Source organism: Photinus pyralis, unplaced genomic scaffold (genome assembly GCF_008802855.1).
Source record: "Photinus pyralis isolate 1611_PpyrPB1 unplaced genomic scaffold, Ppyr1.3 Ppyr1.4_LG4, whole genome shotgun sequence".
In the NCBI taxonomy this organism is placed as follows: Eukaryota; Metazoa; Arthropoda; class Insecta; order Coleoptera; family Lampyridae; genus Photinus; species Photinus pyralis.
This window is the reverse complement of record NW_022170511.1, coordinates 45174515-45193616: the sequence shown is the minus strand read 5'-3', so window position 1 is coordinate 45193616 and position 19102 is coordinate 45174515. Positions and strand designations below refer to the sequence as shown.

Genomic DNA, 19102 nt, shown 5'->3' with positions numbered 1-19102 from the left:
ACTGTATATTTGGGAAATGGGTTAAGTGGAAGAGCGAATGCAGTTTCTGTTGAGAACTGCATTTGAACTTCGCCCCATTAGCTACTTAGCACACAGATTGTTGTTTTCTTTGTACTTATGCATGCATTCAGATGTAATGTAGTTAATAAAAGACATTATTATTATTATTAAACAGTGTAATATATCTTATATAAAATTTATATACAAATTGCACCTTTTTGGATGGAATGTGTAATGTACCTACCTAAGGCAGTCATGACAGCGCAGTCAATTTTTCCCTATAAGTATTTAAATTTAACATTTTTTTTATATACAAAAGAAAATATTCGCGTTCAATTGTCCAGAAACTACATACTAATATCACACCTGAGTTAAGATGTCAGTTCATAAATAATCTACATCGCGGTTTCTAATGGCTGGCTTTGGCTACGTCTCGATTCCGAAATACTGGGCGACATAAATGGTTCTTCTTCGCCTTCGACGTAGTCAAAGTTTGTTTCTAAAAATATTTCGCTTTTTGATTTTTCGGCTCTAGGCTTTAAAATGTTTTCATCTGTAGTTTTTGCTACGCCGTGAGTGTTATAAACGGGTGCTTCGTCGGAACTGGGTGGATCTGGAGGGGGCGGCAAATCTCGTTTTGTCACGTAACCATTGGTGTTGGGAACTTTCGATTTGAGTTCCTTCAAGAAACTCATATTTGGCTTATTTGGAGCGTAGGCACTACCGTATTCCTTATAATCGGAATCTAATGTGGAATCCGATTTCTTTAAATCCATTTTTCCGCCGAGTGGTAGAGTGTCGGTGTTGTAATAGTCGTACGGCATGTACTTGCTATCATCTTGACTTTCAGGGGTGTCATCAGAAATTAACTGAACACTGTCTGCACGCGACTGATGGTTCGAAGTGTTTGCGCTTCCAAAAGTCGAATTATCTCGAAAGCCCTCATTTTTGAATGCCAAGTACTCGCCAGATGTTGGTGTTTGAGTTCCATATCGTGTAGGAGATTTGTGGAACTCGATTGTTGGGTTGTACACCAATTCAGGCGGCGCCGGGGGATTGTGAGTTTCGTAAATGTCGTAAGATTGGTTATCTTCTATTGAAGAATTACAAGTCGACTTCTCCATGCTGTCAATTGATCCGTTGTCCATTTTTTTATAGTCCGAATTTTTGGTTAAGGTGTCAGTAGAACGAGTGCTCTGCAATAAGGTGATCGGATAGTTTAGTTTAGGACATTGATTAATAAGATATTCAGAGTAAAAAGTGGATTGAGGTCAAAGTTTGACAAATGAGCGTAGCGAGTGAGTGTGTCAATTGAGCGAGAGTTGAAAAACACTTTCTTCTGAAGTTTTACACATAATTTTTTCTAAAACTAATTGAAAAATTATTGTATGCAATGATAAAGTATGGCACATATAGCAATCTAGATTCGGGTTTGTTTCAATTTTAAATGTCTATTAAGATTAACGCAGCAATTGTTTTTTTTTTCCTCACTAGAGGAAAATCATATTTTTTCACTACTAGCGTCTGATGACATGATTATTAACCTTTTTTCCACTTGTAAAGTAGGCTTTCTCGGCATTTGTTAGTGGTTAATAATTTTTTATTATTAACTAGTAGTCAATAATGAGAACTGTCACGCTGTCACTTTTAGAAAACACAACCCGAAATTTCGCTCAATGAACGTTTATACAAGTTCTCTAAAACGAATAATTGCCACCATTCGCAATTTCCAGAGAAATTACATACCTAAAATTATCACATTTTGAAAAAATTCGAACGAAATTACTCTTTGAAAAATCTCAATGACAGAACAAAATACAGCCTGTTTGACTTGTACTTCCACGTACTTGATTGACATGTTAAATTAAGAAACAAACAATTCTGTCCAACCGTTAACTCTCTTATCAATATAATATGTTAATTTAGAGGATTTCAAGTGCTAGTAGTGAAAAAAATAGTATATATACCACGGCAGAGAAGTCTATTATTGCCTTCGCACCTTACACCCCTCGGCGCAAGCGCCTCGAGATGTACCTAATCTTGGTGCTCAGGCAATAATACTGTACTTCTCTACCTTGATATTTAATGTACTATTTCTTAACCCTTTTTAGAGACGAAAGTAGTTGTTTCTAAAGTAGTTTCAGAAAAGCAATATTTCTAACGTCTACACAGTAGATAGATCGGTATAGATTTTGTACATTGTTAACTAAAAGTGCAGTTTTTCCCCAATGATAATCAGAACTAAAATCTACGAGCTAACTACTAGCATGGAGTAAATAATATTTACTCTATGCTACTAGAGAGTCAGAAAGCCTTTATATTATGAGTACCATTTGTGATGGCTTTCCACGTCGATATCCAAAATCGGAAAAGCCTCCCTGGATAGATCCAAGGGACCGCACAGAGTGCAAGCTTTGTCTGATGCTGTTACGTCTTTGAAGCCGTTGCGCATGTCGGTACTTTGATTTTGACCACCAGCATGCTATGACGAATATTATTAAACAAAGAGCGACCGCAAGGCATCCAATTACAGCTATTGATATAGTATCACCGTGCCATGTGAGGGGATTGATTGTTACTTTTGGATCTGAAAGTATTTAATAAAGAACTGTAAATACAAAACGATGAGACAAACCTATCTCGCAAATAAAAGGTAACCGCAGATAACAGTCTTCAATTTCCACAGTTTGATAGGCAAACATCGTGCACTGATTTATTTTATCTATGTGTTGCACCCAGATACGATCAGAAAATAAGTACCATTGCTGTTGCTTCTTTAAGAAATCGTACAGATCTAAGTAGTTCGTTGTTCCAACTAGGTAGGGTATTGAGGCATTGTCATCCTATTAACAGATTATTTTTATATTAACAGTCACAAAGAGTTGACACTTACTCGACAAAATTTATTCGCCTCGAAAAACGACATGGGGGCGCCAATAAACATGTAACACGTATTTCCTACCAAATCCCATCCTGGAGGACACTTCCCATTCAAAATACTTTGATTGTTCATGTAATATGGCGAATGTACAACTTCAAGTAGTCGAGCATCATCAGTTTGATCCCTTATCCTTCCCCGCACAGCTAACGTTGTGTTTACTCCCCAGTAGTTGTGTGCTGCATCGATTTTGGTTTTCCATACTTCTAATGTGCTGAAATAGGCTCTAAATAAGATATATATACCGCTGTAACTTGCCACAAACAATTATTATAGTTTTAATATAGCATAACAGGAGACGGTAAAGTGCTTTACATACATGAAGTTGTGTTTTCGTTTCGACTAATACAAAAGCGCACATGCAGAATAATCTACACCAAAATAATTAAAATTCTTACCTGCTAAAATTAAACCTGAACATGCGCCATGCAACATAAAAAGAAAATAAGTTAAAATACATGTCAATAATACATATCCATAACTAAACACAAGTGACAAAACAAAACAGATATTGTACCATACTGCAACTGTTTGAAAATATATTCAAATATGCTATACCGAGACGTGGTTGCTAGATACCTGCGCACATTCAGAACGAGCGCTGCTCAACAAATTAGTTGTGTTCATAAGGTGATCTCAATTGATCGTTACAGATTTTAAGTGATTAACAAATATACTTACAAAGATCTGTTCACTGTAATCATTTCATAATCGTTGTCTGGGTTGAAGAAAATGTTGTCGACATAATGCTGACCTGCAGTACCAGCGACAATGGTAGATCTACTGTCTGTATGTACGGCATAATTGCTATAAGGAATTATTTAAATAAATTAAAACACGCCCAATTAAAGTATTTTTGTCATTTTTGGTGTTTGTTGTATGTTTTTCTAATTGTATTTATCAAGCACAGTGTTATAAACTTACTTATAAAATCCGTTATGCGTGGTCGTTTGGTAAATGGGCAATCTGACCTTATCAAAACCGGACACTTCCAAATTTTGTAATCCAATATTTCGTTTAATGTAATTAAAGCTAAAATTGGAAACCACTTGTTTGAGAACAATATTATTCTCATAAACTGCCACGTTCCGAGTGAAGTAGTTGCGATAGATTGTTACTTCTTGGTAGGGAGACGATTTTCGTCCCTCAACGTACATGGCGGGATAATTTGTATTGTTCACAAAGAGGTTGTTGTGTATCCAGCCTTTCAGGGAAGTTGCGGAACCACGCGAATCCGATTTGATCGATAATCCACCTTGATTGCTTTGGACTAAATTGTTCTAAAAAATACAATTGTTCAATACTTGATCTGTGGCACAATAAACAAAATTACTAAGTTAAAGAGGTAGGTACGTAAGTACGCTACCTATTATAAGAATCAGAAACTTGTCGAATTTCAAAAAACAAGTTATTGTTTTATTTCAAAAACTCTTAATTGTTTAGCAAGAAAACTATGAAAGGGCAAGGCTGTTTACGACTTCATATAGGTAGGTAATCTAAGCGTTTTACTGTGCAGTCTATCCTTGCGCGAGTGAAGCTTATACATACCCTGAAGAAGACACTTTGAGTGTTTTGTATATCCATCTCAATAGCAGCAGTACAAGTTGAAAAATTGCCATATAGCTTTTCACAATTGTTGGTAAATTGATTCTTTTCAATTGTAACGATTGGATTTACCTCTCCTGCCGACATATACAACAAACCTCCCTCTCGATTCCTATTTATTACTGAAAATGAAATGTTGTGCTGCACATCCCGATCTGAAAGTGACACGCGCACGTTAGGTGTTGGCGGAACTCGGATGAGGTATACTTACTAAAGCCTATGGCTGAAATAGGAAGAGTGACAACTTCAGCGATGAAACCGTGGCTAGATGAAGCTCCTTTCGCAAACAGTTTAATACTTAGACTAGGCTCTTTAGTTCTGTACAATCCGTTGAAATCCTCCGAATCCATGGTAATGTGGGCAATAACTTTCGAAGAAACGTTGTAAATATCACCATCGTGTAAGGATATAAAATCGGGAATCCCGTAGTCATCAGATGTGTTAAATAAATTGAACTGTAAAAGGCGGAATCCGAAGGGTTTAACATTGTAGGAGCTCCTAAAGATTTTCACGCAACTGACCGGATGGTTATCGTACTTGTAATAAATCAAGACGCGTTCCTCCACATTAACCACTTTCGTTGTGTCGCACACGTCAATAAGACTGAATAGATGGTATGGAATTTGCAAACCTTTCAAAGGCGTGAAGCTCGACTCAGTTGATTCGCGTCCTTCGCCCGTCAGAGACAAGATATTCAGACCTACCCCCAAAGTGTCTTCCACATTATTTCCTAGTAAATTAATGGTGTTAGTGGGCGATATCAGGTTAATTCCATGTGAAGCAGCGGCTTTCACATTGACATAGTTTATCTTCGGGCTTTTAATAACACTTTGCACTGCTGGTGACTTCTCATTATGCAAAATACCTGCGCCCACAACGTTCACGAACTCTAAAATCGATTCAGTGGTTTTTACAGTATCATGAGTGTGTATATCGTGAATTCTGTGCTCATAAAAATGTTGCTCAAACTGCGCGTCGGCAAAACGTATTCCACCCCAATAATCCACTTGGGAAACATGCTTACCGCAGTGTATAAAAACGAACTTATCGTTCCATTTGCACTCGTGTCTGTGACCAAACTGTTGCCCATTTAAACGTATAGGACATTCCTCGTAATTCATTTCCGTTCCTTTACATTCTAAAGGTTCCGGCCACGACCATATTCTTGACAACGAATTGCTGTGAAACTCGATTCTAATGTCGAATGAGAAATAAGCTGTAAGCCAATCAAAACCCAATTCGCGGCATACCACTTGCGCATTTCGCTCGGTAAACCGTGGGTCACACATCGGTATCCACTGAAGCGTCGTCTTATTAAAGTACTCTAAAAACCCTTCATTTGGCAATTCCTCCCGCCCTTCCTGACATTGTCTCCCTTTGCACAAACGAATTGTATCTTGCGCAACAAAATTTTCCAGTTGCCTTCTGACCCGTTTACTTCCTCGATATTCATCGATATGTGCGGGTTTTGTAAGAGGTTTGAACGTTATTTCATAGCCCTTCATTCCTTCAGCTTTCAGCACGCCCAAAACCAAAATGCCAATATTCGGACCGAACTCCATAACCACCCCAGGCTGAATGATCAGTGTCGCTTTCGTCATAACTGTAATATCGGATTTAACGACATACGCTTCCTCGCGCATGGGAATAATCAAATCTTCATAGAGCCGTCCCCCGAGATTGTCTAAGTCGACCACCTTTTCAGTTTCGAACGACACCGAGTGACTTGCTTCGAACGAATCGTGCAGGAGAAATGGACGAAATTGTGCAATCGCGTGATTATTCCAATCGTCGAAATCGAAAATGGCTTTCTCGATTTCTCGCTCTTCAATTGTGCCCCACCAATTTTCTTTCGCATCGAGATAATTGTCAATTTTTGCGGTTTTTATTCCGGCGATGAGTTGATAGTCCAAGTTGTTGTCGACAATTAGATTTCGATTTATATTGATTTTTTGAATTCCATTGAAGCCTATCACGCATGTCGGCTCAGAGTATACCTGGAGCACTCCAAAGTTTCTTAGTGTCGCGATATGACGGTTGCGTTTCAATTCATTGTATACAAATCGAGCGGGTACGGTTCCAAGAATTTCGGACTGGCTGTTAGAGCTGAATTCCACCATTGTTCTACCTACAATTATAAGGGTAGTAAATTAATTTAATACAAAATAAGTGCAATGATGTTGTGCTATCGCCACAAGCGTGTTTTTGACGTGGCATCTCACTAGGTATATCTTTCAAACTCCACATTTTTGTTGTTCGAGTTATGAAAGGTGTCCGAATTAAGTGAAACAATACAAACAATGCACTATGAAACAGAAACTGACTCACCATTATTATTTTCAATCTTATTGAAATTGATCAACAATTTCTTCTCCATTCCTTTGAAGGCCAACAAGCTGTTTTTGCAACTATTTTCCACGAAAACATTTTTAGTTATGTTCACTATGGCAAAATGTCCATCAATAACAATAGCGAAGTCTTTATTGTTCCTCCAAGTGTTATTGTGCATATAAACGGAATGAGTAAAGTTTTCATTGTATTGCCATACGTAAGGTAGGTTGATGGCGAAACCATTTTTGCCATTGCGCTCAATAGTGTCATCTTGCAATATGTAGTGGAAGAGATTGTTGGAGAAGCGCATGTCTCGAGAGAAATGGTATATACCATGTCCGTTGTCTGTTATGAGTGTGTTGTTCAACATTATTGTCACTTCTGAAATGTTGCTTTGATGCAGATCCCAGTGTGGGGAGTGAATGTATATTGCTTCAAGTTTATTGTGGGAGATTTCGCAGTGGAGAAACTTCATGGACTCGTTTGCTTTGCGGAGGAAGTGTTCCCCGAGTTCGTTTAGATATCGATTGTAAAATGAAGCGTGAACGCCGTACTTGTTACTGCGAATTTTCGAATTGGAAACTGACAAAGTTGGAATGGGTCCTTTTACGATTTTGTTGTGTATATTTTGAACGGGTGCATTAATTGCACTTATCACAAATACTGTCCCGCCCGTTGCGTACGGGCCGCTGGTGTAGTCAAGAATAATTCCGTGAGTTGTTGATGTGGTTGGAAAAACTGTTAAGTCGCGCGTAACATTCCAGATGTCAGAGATGCCGTTGTACGTAATGCTATTATGAATGAGAATTGACTCTGTGCTTCGATTTTCGATGGGATTCAGCAGTTGTATTCCGAGTACGTAACCGGGAGGGCAACTGATTTTGTATGATCGTGTAATATCTTCGTTAATAACTCTTGATGTTACAAGATACTTGGTCGTTCGTTCATTAACGATAATGTCATTCCCCTTATCCAGAGGAATCCAAAATGGTTTGTAGTATATGTCTGCGTCAGTTATGCTAAACCAACCGGCTAATTCTCGTTGTTGTAGATTGGTAAGTGCTGGATTGTGCCTAATACCAAACTCGTTGTTTTCAATTGTACTTCCCTGTACTTTTAGACCAAGTTGTTTAAAGCTAATCCCAGCGCCCTTATTGCGTGAAAATTCCGAATTTTTCACAATATTTACGCTGTCGGAAGTGTAAATGTCAGAATACAGTACGCCCAAGCCATCGTAAAGGTTGTCAACTACTTTGATGCTCTCAAAGTTATGATGAGCAAAATCGATTTGTAAGGCGGGCTTAAAATAATTGGTCGTATAATCTAATAAACCAGCCTTTTCTATCGTGATATACTGTAAGTTAGATCTCTCTGCCAAGACACTAAAACGCATACCAGCCCAAGAGCTCTCGTAGCATCGCACACCCACATCATTCTCATGGGAGCATGAATACTCAAAATCATCTACACTTTCTGCTTTGCAATTTGATATATCGGTATCAAACATGGTACACTTCACATTACTCAAAATGACCTCCTCAGAGATACCAGCGGATGGAATCTCATTTCTTTGCATGTTCCAATCATCACGGTTTAAAACAAAACCCAATTGATTGCAAACAAGGGCGGCATTTTCGATAGTCCACCCATAATTACATACTGTACCCCACCTATTGTTAATGTTTACTTGAAGACGACCTTCGGTGGGAGCCTTTTCTCCTAGTAACCGTATTGGGACGGTTAATGATTCGGTTGCAACCTCAGTTTGTTCATTAACTTTCTCGATATCCGTCTCGTAAGTCTCCTCATCTATGGGGTGTTTGATCTCTTCTTTCATTGTAAATTTGATACTATCCGGTCCGATGCCGTGAGCTTCCAAACGTCCACCAACCATAATTCCCACAGACGCCGGAAAACGTAACGTCACACCAGGTTCTAAGGTCAACTTCCCACCAGGCCTGATATTAATATCCTTCTCAACCACATACTCGCCAGGTGCTAAAGTTTCTTCGCCCTCCACCTCTCCTCCCACAACATTTGAATGCTGCCTACGAAATATCGGCACATACAGAGGTAGGTAATTAAACCGTGTCGTTGATGGATTTGAGTTGTGCAAGAGGTACGGTACAAACACAACTTTAGCTAAATTATATCGATCGGTCCGATCAAAAATTCGATGGAAGATCTTCTCCTCTTCACTAAATCCGAGCCAATTATACGAACAGTTCAGTATCTTACTTTGATCCTCGAAGTGACTTCCAATTTCGTACCTAGAGGAGGGGTTTTCAATTATATTTCTGTAGACCAAAATGTTACTGGAACCGATCACGATTGCGGCCGCGACGCGACTGCGCGGGTTGAGTTTTGACGCCGAACCGTCCTCCGATTGAAAAGGTTCGGTGATATTGTTAAATTTGACAAAGTTTCTAGTGAACATTAGCGACTGTTTGTCGGCGTAAGGTGAGAGTCCAAGACTCACCACGAAGTAGCCCTTGTTTTCGAAGAAGTAATTCTGTTCCACGAGTATGTGAGCGGGAAGCAAGTTAAACTCTTCCAATAGTTGATTCTTTATTGCAATCGCGCCATACGCTCCATACTTGAACCAATTGTATTGAACGTGGGCGACTAAATTTAAGACCGGTATGATTTTGATCGATACTTTTTCACTACCTAAAAATGTATTGTGCCCAATTTCTAGGTTCGTTGAAATATTTACTGCTAGCCAGCATGATAGGACTTCTAGGGCGGTATCCAGAGAGTTCTCAAACTTATTCCCTGTGATGTTGATGAAGGATGGCCCACAAAAGTTGCCGTGTAAAACTCCAATGTCTGCGTTTTTAATGATTTCTGAATACTCCACCACAGTCATTTGCTTTATGAAGTGGTACTCAGTTTCAGCTGTGTCATTTAGCCAGATTGCTAGACCGTATCCTAGATTAGAGCTAATGGATGATTGTGAGATGTTTCTGTTTCCACCAGTGTATGTGATATTAATCCCGTCCCCTTTGTTGAATGAAATTTTGCTGTTAGTAATGTTAATGTGACCCACGCCGCTTGTAACATGAACGCCGGCCACATGATCATTTTTAGAAACCGAAGTTTTGTGCACGTGTAGCTGGGAACGTAAATTATCTATAGCAATGCCTCTCCCCGAATTTCTTGAAACATCTGATCTACTAACATTTAACTCGTATGTTCGATGCAATCCAGAGGTGAGCCTCATGTAGACTACCAAATTGGTGCGCGGTTCCGCTTTAAAGACTATGTAAATTTGATTACTGGTGGTCGTCACGGATTCAGGCCGTGTATTATTGCGTATGGGGAAAGAAGTAAGAAGACGATTGTTGACAGAAGAACCGTCATAAAGTTCGATGGTGGCACTGTTATTTCTGTCAGTCTCGGATCTCAATATGTCCAGTGTTAAGACCTGTCCATAACGCGTCGTAAAATACTTAGAACAATACTTATCAGTACCGTAAAAGAGTGATTGGTCTGCGTATATTTCGATTGGATACGTCTGAGAAGACGTGATTGCCAAAGTACAAAAGTCTGATATTTCTGAAATATCGCGTTTTTCATTTGGACGGGCTTCGTTATGAAAATATCGAACACCATCACCACCATTATCGGTGATCATGCATCCATCTATGTGAGCTAAGCCATAACTGGAGTTAATGAATACACCATATCCGCGATTACGTCTTAATGTGCAATTGGTAATTCTTACAGGTGCATCAGGCAGTGTTATATTAATACCATTGTAAGCAGAATTGATCACCTCCAAATTGCCCATTATAGGCGGCACACCTTGTATATGTATGGCACTTGTGGCGTTATAATCGCGCCCAACTCCCGCGTACTTTACAATCACATATTTCAGTTCGGATAGTGAGCTTGGAATGTAAAGCGTATTTTGAGTTTCGAGCAATTTTTCGTTTTGAGCATTTTCGAAACGTATTCCCCTCCAGTATTTCACTGGCGTATCATATCTTGACAAGCATTCGATTGCAAGATCCGGATGATAGTCGCACACACCCGATCCCAGCTGCCGAGATGACCACTGACAGTCCCTTAGAGATTGCTCAGTACCTACGCAGCGCGGTTCTTCGTACAGTAAGCGAGGTTGCACTGGCATTTCCCTGTTGAGCCAGTTGAAGAAGCTTCCGCCTTGAAATCCCAGTTCACGGCAGGCCGTTTGCATATCGGCAACTGTCCAACTGAAATTACATATGGAAGATCTTTGGCAGTAAAGAGTGGAGTTCACTTACTTTCGAGAGTTTGTACATACACTTCTCCACTTTTCTTTGTGAAAAAGTTGCACTCGTCCTGCCAATATACTAGGTCCGTCTACCAAACGAATTTTGGGATATTCTCGATTTACCGTGGATGTGTCGGCATTACTTGTTAGCACGATTCTGTTATCTTCGGTGCCCTGACAATACAATACATATCTATACCCATTAAAGTATGGGATAGTTACAGAAATTTACGAAATCGGATTTACCGCAGTAGCTAGTATTAGTACAGATGCTGAAACATTTCTAATTAAGAAAAGTTATCATATTTTAAATTTTATTAATAATAACTGCAAAACATAAAATGCAGGTATTTGACTGTTATTACTGCATGCTTAGCAAGTCAAGTTTGTATATGTACCTGATTATGTACAGTCGTGGTCAGAAGTAATGTCCTCCCTTAGAAACTGCAACTGTAGAAAAAGTACCAATGTGTCAGCTTCTCCGTGATTTAGTTCAATTTCATTTCAATCTTAGGCATTTTCCTCATGTTGAAAAGAAGCTCAAATCTCACAGGAGATCTGGTATCTTAATTATGTGCCACACTTGAGATAATCGAGGGACATTACTTCTGACCAAAACCGTACCTTGGTTGCTATACGAGATAAATAATAAGTACTTACTCGAAATGGCCAAATGGGACAAATCAATCTCATTTCTCGCATCTTTTATTACATAACATGGACTCTGAACATAATGCGTTTGGCAACCGCCCATTCCACTCTTTTCTCATTATTTGATTATTCATTACCAAATGTTTGAAATGTGCTAATTAAAGTGTTTTAAATAGGTAAACGTAATTGAGGAAGTACGCCTAAATTAAGTGATTTCATAATTAACCGTTTTTATATCAGGACATACAATCAGAATTGATATTATAATTTAAAACTATAACCTACACTACTACGAATTCTGGATTGGTTTGATTTGATGGCAATGTTCTTCTGCTCTTTTGGAATGTTTTCACATTATAGGGTTCTCCACTGTCCGACTACAGCACTTCGAATTAGAAAAATGGACAAAACATGATGTAATGTAGGTAGTAGATGCTTGACTCCGGCAATGAGAGTTTCTGGTTAGAATCTATAGATTACTTACTTAAGTATTAGAAATTTGGTAAAGCAACTTCGGTTGAAATCTTACCCACTAATAAATTAAAGGAGAAAAAATAAAATTACAATTGCATGAAATAAAAATTGCAAATGTAAGGTAAAAACTGTTAAAGAATTATTATTTACACCTTCTAGGATGAATATCACCTCCAGAATTATTAAATGGTCATTGCAAATTTGTGATTCCGTCCTTAATCGCTTGACAAATTGCAGATCTAATGGTACACCACCAAGCATGCCACAATAACGGCAAAGTAGAGCGGTAAAAAAAGTCCACCACGGATGAAACATTTGACATTTAGTTATAGCACAGACAACATGTCTGTGGTTATAGTCAAAAACGTGGGCGTTCCATGTCATTAACTCCAATTTAAAAATAGGCAGCTGCACCACCGGATACATGCGAATTGACTATCTATTAATTAGGTAGGTAGGTACGAATACTCGACTTGAAAGTCAGGGTTACATTCATTGTCATAATCCATTACTTTACATGTCATTTTAACTGTTACCAAAAGTCGATCCAATTTCGTACCGTTCGGAATTGTATTTAAGAAAGCGTAAAGCGAAACAAGATCTGAAACGAAGCATGGCACTTATACGGTATTCCATCAGGTCCAGGTCAATGGCACCCACTATGTTGGGAAGCCTCATCCTTTCGCCTTCCTTCTCCATGTTTAGTTAACAACTTTTATACCTATTCGCAATGGCAATCATCACGTAGGTACTAACGTGACATTTCATCATCGCGGCACCACTCATTAATATTATTCTACGTTTGTAGGTACGTTGGAAAAAGTTTACTTCACTTCATTTATTCGTCTTTCGTACACTCATCCTTAATGCCCACTTAAAGGAATTGACCTCCAACCCGTAGTGATGAATCAGTCCATTAAATTTAGAATTGTATGTAGGTACCGAAGTAGGTACCTACGTACTGAGCTTTTAGGCAAGGAATTTTTTTGTAACTATATACCGAAAATATATATGTTTAATATAGTAAATAAGTATTTATTTTCAATTTCCATTTCGCAGAAACTTATTTATTTCAATGCAAACAGAATCAGGGGCGGTTTGGGGGGGGCGACAGGGGAGATCGCCCCCCCCCCCTAAACATACTGCTCAATTGTTTTTTTTATTTCATTAGGTTTACATAATAATCGAATTAAATAGGCCTAACCACAAACCACCTGACGGAAAAGTAAAATTGAATAAAATAGGTACACAAAATAATGCCGGCGGGGGCGGAATCGTGTATTGTCCAGACTGCGACTCACGACTGTACTTTAGCACTATCATTATCGCCTCTCGTAATTTTTCTGTCTTTGTCAGTATTCGGAAATTAATGCGGCAATAGATAGTTTAACAAAAAAAACAGCTGAAATTGGGTCAAAGCTACTCAAAAAAAATTCCCGCGCACCTCTGCATCTGCAATTCTGTGGCTTTTTTATTTTCGCCCCCCCCCCCCTGAGTGGATGTATAAAACCGCCCCTGAACAGAATTGCATGAAAAGTTGAGTATCAAATCGCAATGAATTTCACCGCCATTGCTTATGAACGACAAGATATAATAGGTACACACTAATACACTACGATCCTCAGTCGTGTATTATTTCCTCCACAGATCCTCGGTAGTTACCCATTTTCAACGAGGATGAGTCGACCATGACAAGGCTCTAACCAAGTACAGATTCAGCTCCAAGAATAGTCAGCAAGCAGTCCCAAAACAATAGTCTACTAAACAGTTGTAAACCCAAACATAAACATAAAACTTTTATTTATCAAAATTTAATAGTGGAATTCTATTCTTACACTATGATATTACTTAAGTTAGACCATTGATTATATACTTTCGTAAGTATATAATCAATGGTTAGACTCACTTTACTAATTGCACACTGTTCTGCGCCACTCTTGAATTAACATCTTTCACTCAATGGCTAAAATGCCCCTTTATCGTCTTGTATAATAAATAACAATTAATGGATCCGTAAGCATTTTATCCAAACCAAAGTTTAAAAATTACGAGCGAACGCATAAATCTCCGCTCCTCCACAATCACCTCGTGACAGAATTAAAATATGTCATTGCAGAATGCCTAATGTGACGAAATTTGCAAAATAAAGGTATTCATTACCTAGTAGAAATTTGTTACAAACGGCGCAAATCGAGGTTCAAATAGATTCCTCTAAAACACGCTGTTCAACTGTTGAACTTCAACACAAAAAGTGCAAGCCATCTTTTAGATAAAAACACATTTCACCAAAAATAATAAAAGGGTGATACCTTGAGCGTTAGGGGCGAGGTTAGGAGTTACTTGGCGTGCCGATACCAGGTAACAAGGGTTTGAACTTTAATCAGATTTACCTACTTCTTATCTTCTGGGATTTCTGAAGGGTTGTAGTTTCAGGGAGTAATTGAGTGCTACATGTTACAATCAATTCAACGACGTTTTTTTTTAAATTATTATATATCGAACTCTTCGATCCATTGTAACATCTGAAAATATATAGTGAAAGAACTTCGTGACTTTCGAATGGTCTTCTTTGTGTACAACTAACGGAATGTGGAACATATTGTTATTATATTGCGTCACTGAGCAATGGCTTTACGACACAGTAAAAGAAATAGTTTAACAGCGCCGGAAAAGGAAGCATCATCACTCTCTAACAGCTAACTGAATGAGGAATATCCTTTGTAAAAATACATAATCATTCATTTGCACTAAACGACTTTTAAACGTTACCAAAAATGACATTATTTTTTATATTAAATCAAATTCCAGATGCGAAAATCTAAGTTGTACATATTATATTTCAGTAGGTAGGTACCTATATTTTGTTTGTGTTGTCTCCATCTAACATCTACACTACTTAAATACTAACCAACATTTTATCAACTTGTTCTACATACAATAATAGTTTTTTTTTAATTTTTACTACTCCGACTCCCGTGCTTACATTATTTAGAAAGTAGGTACCTACAACGTAGGTGCCTATATATCATGTTTAAATGTCGATTGTTGTTGCTAAAAGTTCTCACACAAAAGAACGGTATTTGTATTAAATTTCACTGTAAAAAGCCATGATTATAATCCAATTACTTTACAATCACGGAGTTAATTCTGGTCTATATAATGATCTTTCAAGAAATCTCATGTATAATTGTAAGGGCATTAGAGTGAATATGACACACCGTTTCTTGGACATACCATTTAACCAATCAAGTAATATAATCTCGAATATAATTAAATCAACAAAAATAAGCAACATTGTATCCCCTAGATATTCTGCTGTCATAAGTGAAAATAGGATGGTTCCATGATTTAAAAAACTGAGAATTTTAATTATGAACTAACGAAGGGGCAACGAGGGGGGCAACCACTCTGCATGGAAATGTGATGTACGCGGCGTGATTTAAATTCGGTAACGGTAGGAGATATACATCAGTGTAGGTTAAATGGAGGCCCAGTAAGTTGTCCCTTTTTATGACTAAAAAAACGCACATTAGTCATTAGACTTTGAAAATAACTGAAGTATCGCCGACAATTGAAAATGTCAAACTTCGTTTTTATTTTCCCTAGCTTAAACGGCCGGAAATAGACGGCTTCCGTTAGCGTCTTGTATGGGCATTTTTTTTTGAGAATCCGAATCTACATATAATCATAAATCAATTATACCCACTCGAAGAGTAGATCATAAAGTCTTTTTATTTTTCCTACCATAAGGCAAGTGCGGTGGAGGCTGGAGGAACGGCCCCTTCATCTCCGACTACTACCGATGTATCGGCCACCAATATCCTCTGATGAGGCGTACCGCACAACTCAGAAGCTTAGGACACAGATATGTTATCCCCGAGGTTATCCCTATTTCTTGTTTTAAATTGTTAGTGGGAATATGGATGTGAAAAAACCTTGTTTTGGACATCGAAAGACCCTCGACCATACGCCATTTTTTCTGCTATTTGAGGGACAGATTTTTAAGCAATTATTATCGCATCCTTTTTGAAACTAGTCAAAATTTGTGATAATTCAAGACATTGGGCCGTATGAATAAAAGTAAGCAAATGCTTATACTTGCAAAATTCAAAGTAAATACTCGTAAGTGCTCCTTCGCACTGGGCGACTTAGCAGCCCTTCTAAGCAGAAGGACAGGACGCAGTGCAGCGCTGCTAAACCATGCTAAACAGACCAGTATGAAGGGGCAGTTACGAGTATTTACTTTGAGTTTTGCAAGTATAAGCATTTGCTTACTTTTATACATACGGCCCCTTAAGGCTTATCTGGATCAGTAAATTTAATTGTTGCGGAGATACAGCGTTTTAAAGATTCGTAAATTCTTCAAATGACGGAATGTTGAGATATTTTTAAACATACATAGGTAAACCGTTGTCATATTAATTTCCTGATATTTGAATTTATTTGACGTTTCCAGCACCATATTGTTTTTAATCTGATCTAATCATTTTTGTGTCTTTCAATATATTTCCTGAGAGCTTTTTCAGAGAATAAGAGTTAATTTTGGGGGCATGAGAAAATTCTCAGTACCTAGTAGGTATGCAATAAAAAAAGTATGAGAGCACAACATTTCGAAAAGCTTCCATCGAGGCTGCCATAATGGCATCCTTCAAAAAATTTTGTATTCAACAAGTCATGCGTTTTTTTTTGTAAAAAAACTGCCACAGGCGATTTGAACATAATAATTATGTTCAACCTCTGCTCTGCACAGATAAAGAAGTTAAATTTTATGGGACGTGTTGGTGCTAGGTGCCAGGTTTTCCATTTTAACCAGAACTCGGTGGTAAAATACCTAGTCAATTGTTATAAATTATTGGGAGTTTGATCAATGGGTACAAATAAATTCTATTGAATATTATTAATCATTTGGCTTATTTGCATAATGTGTACTTAGTATAAATACATATTTCATTATCTCCTAGCTAGTATGTCACCGTCACGTTTAATTGTTTTGTATAAAAACTAGGTTAAATGCATCAAATTCTCCTTGCTTAATCGTAAAATAAAATTAGATTATGATGACTGGTAATTAAATCTATACCATAATTAGTTCAATTTTACGCACTTCAAAGCTCTCTACTCTCATAAACATTAGCAGGGCCTTTACCTAATACCTATAAAGGAAAACTGGCCCAAATTCGCCCAACTTCAAATTAAATAAATATTTAAAATCGATAATGAAAGAATTCCGTACATACCGATAATTAGAACACCACCTGAATTCTAATATAAATATTGCGATAAGATAATAGTGAATCATTGATTTGCGGTAATGAATCCACATTATTCAGTAAAAGTTTCAATTGGCCATGGAATGCTTAATTACGGCGCGTGAATCACCTACTAGGAAATCCGATTTCGTTTTCATCTAATTTTCTTATACTCACCACCGCGTTGAGGATTCCTCGGACTGTTATGCCGATCTGAGGTTCGAAAATAATTTTCACACCAGCCTCTATAACCAATTCACCGTCTTTTTCTACCAAAATATCGTTACGTACGAGGTAGGGTTTACTGCTGTCCTTTTTGAAAACAAACCGGTCATTGCTGATTATTCCCCCTGGATGCTCGATGACATTGGGATTAAAAGGTGCATCGTAGTTGCGTTCCGTCGAGGGTGGTCCCCAATAATAGGGCAACGTTTGCAGATTCACTCGCGTTATTGTAAACAGTAGCAGATATAAACTTTTAAATTTCACCATTATGGGTCACACAGCGTTCGCGACGCGCCCTTGTAGAGAACACCCTGTATGTCGGCGATCACATACGGAACTTTTTGCATAAAAAACAAATGAACGTAACGATTTCTTAAACAAAAGGTATGTTTTATAAACACGTCCGTTACGAACAGGAGCAACAATCAACGTTCGCCATAGGCGCGGTTTGAGTTGTTTTTTACCGTAAAAAACGCTCGTCACGTGACGGGCAGGTAAATATCCCCCCCTTTGTCCCACCTGCGCGTTTTTCGAACAGGTGAGTTTTTGTTTTACCGATAGACGGCGACGTTATACTTAGACTGCGCACCTACAACACCAATCCTATTCGTTTACAAACGTGGATAGACTTGAAAAAGTTCATTTAGTTTAATAAAGGCGTACGCGTAGGTGTCGTTAAGTCTAATTAACGTTTAATTAAATGCCATATTTAGAAAGTACTTACAATGAAATTAAAACTCGCGCGAACTGTGTTACTGACTACAAATTTCTTGAGTGCGCCTTACCTATATAAGGCTATATAATCGCAGTAATTAGGAAACGGGAAGCCTCGTGTAATATTACACTAATAATTAGCTCTTTAATCCAGTCTTTAATGTAAAACTTGTTTTTTAAAATTTATTCGCACAAAAGGAATCAAAACATTCAAACTGCACTCTTGATTGATAATAATTCTTATTTTGTATTTTGGAGCATATTTGTACTGTAAAATTAAGGTCCATGGTTATTGGCCAGGCGTGATGGCCTACTATACGATCACCAACATTTTTCCAACCGGAGACAACAGATGATTGTCGAACGGGCGATCAAAAATGAGTTGCTGTCGAGTCACCTTTGGAAGTTCAAGTTGAGTACGATTTCCCATATAAACCAAAATTCCAAAGGAGACTCGACAGCAACTCATTTTTGATCGCATAGTATTTGCCATCTTGATAGACGCAAGCACAATCTATATGCTGACCACAGAGTTGTAGAGAGTGCAGGATTATTATTCCTGTATGACTCGGCTACTATAGCTTTGAATCATTATATAGTATTTTACAAGATAGTTCACAAACACCGTATTAGGTGCATCTGGGGATCAATTAAACT

The 19102-nt window shown here is 38.0% G+C and overlaps 1 protein-coding gene across 2 annotated transcripts; it reads right to left on the bottom strand.

Annotated features, from left to right (window-relative positions):
* Positions 1-158: 158 nt before the first annotated feature.
* Positions 159-18258, bottom strand: LOC116169662 (protein bark beetle). Of its 2 annotated transcripts, XM_031485810.1 has the most exons (12): positions 17684-18258; positions 11143-11306; positions 6872-11091; positions 4755-6671; positions 4487-4698; positions 3863-4218; positions 3620-3745; positions 3337-3351; positions 2894-3152; positions 2636-2843; positions 2331-2587; positions 159-1196 (listed from the first exon to the last, which is right to left on the bottom strand). In XM_031485810.1, exons 1-12 carry the CDS (start codon positions 17996-17998, stop codon positions 396-398), a joined length of 8850 nt encoding a protein of 2949 aa, XP_031341670.1. In that variant the 5' UTR covers positions 17999-18258; the 3' UTR covers positions 159-395. The 2 variants fall into 2 exon arrangements, with proteins under 2 accessions (XP_031341670.1, XP_031341671.1); XM_031485811.1 differs by lacking the exon at positions 3337-3351.
* Between the last annotated feature and the right edge of the window lie 844 nt (positions 18259-19102).

Coding starts and splice junctions, on each gene's coding strand:
- LOC116169662 (XM_031485810.1), bottom strand. CDS start 17,998: ATGGTGAAATTTAAAAGTTTATATCTGCTACTGTTTACAATAACGCGA. Junction 4,219..4,486: donor CTCAAAGTGTCTTCTTCAGG/GTATGTATAAGC, acceptor TGTATTTTTTAG/AACAATTTAGTCCAAAGCAA. Junction 2,588..2,635: donor ACCTTTTATTTGCGAGATAG/GTTTGTCTCATC, acceptor AAATACTTTCAG/ATCCAAAAGTAACAATCAAT.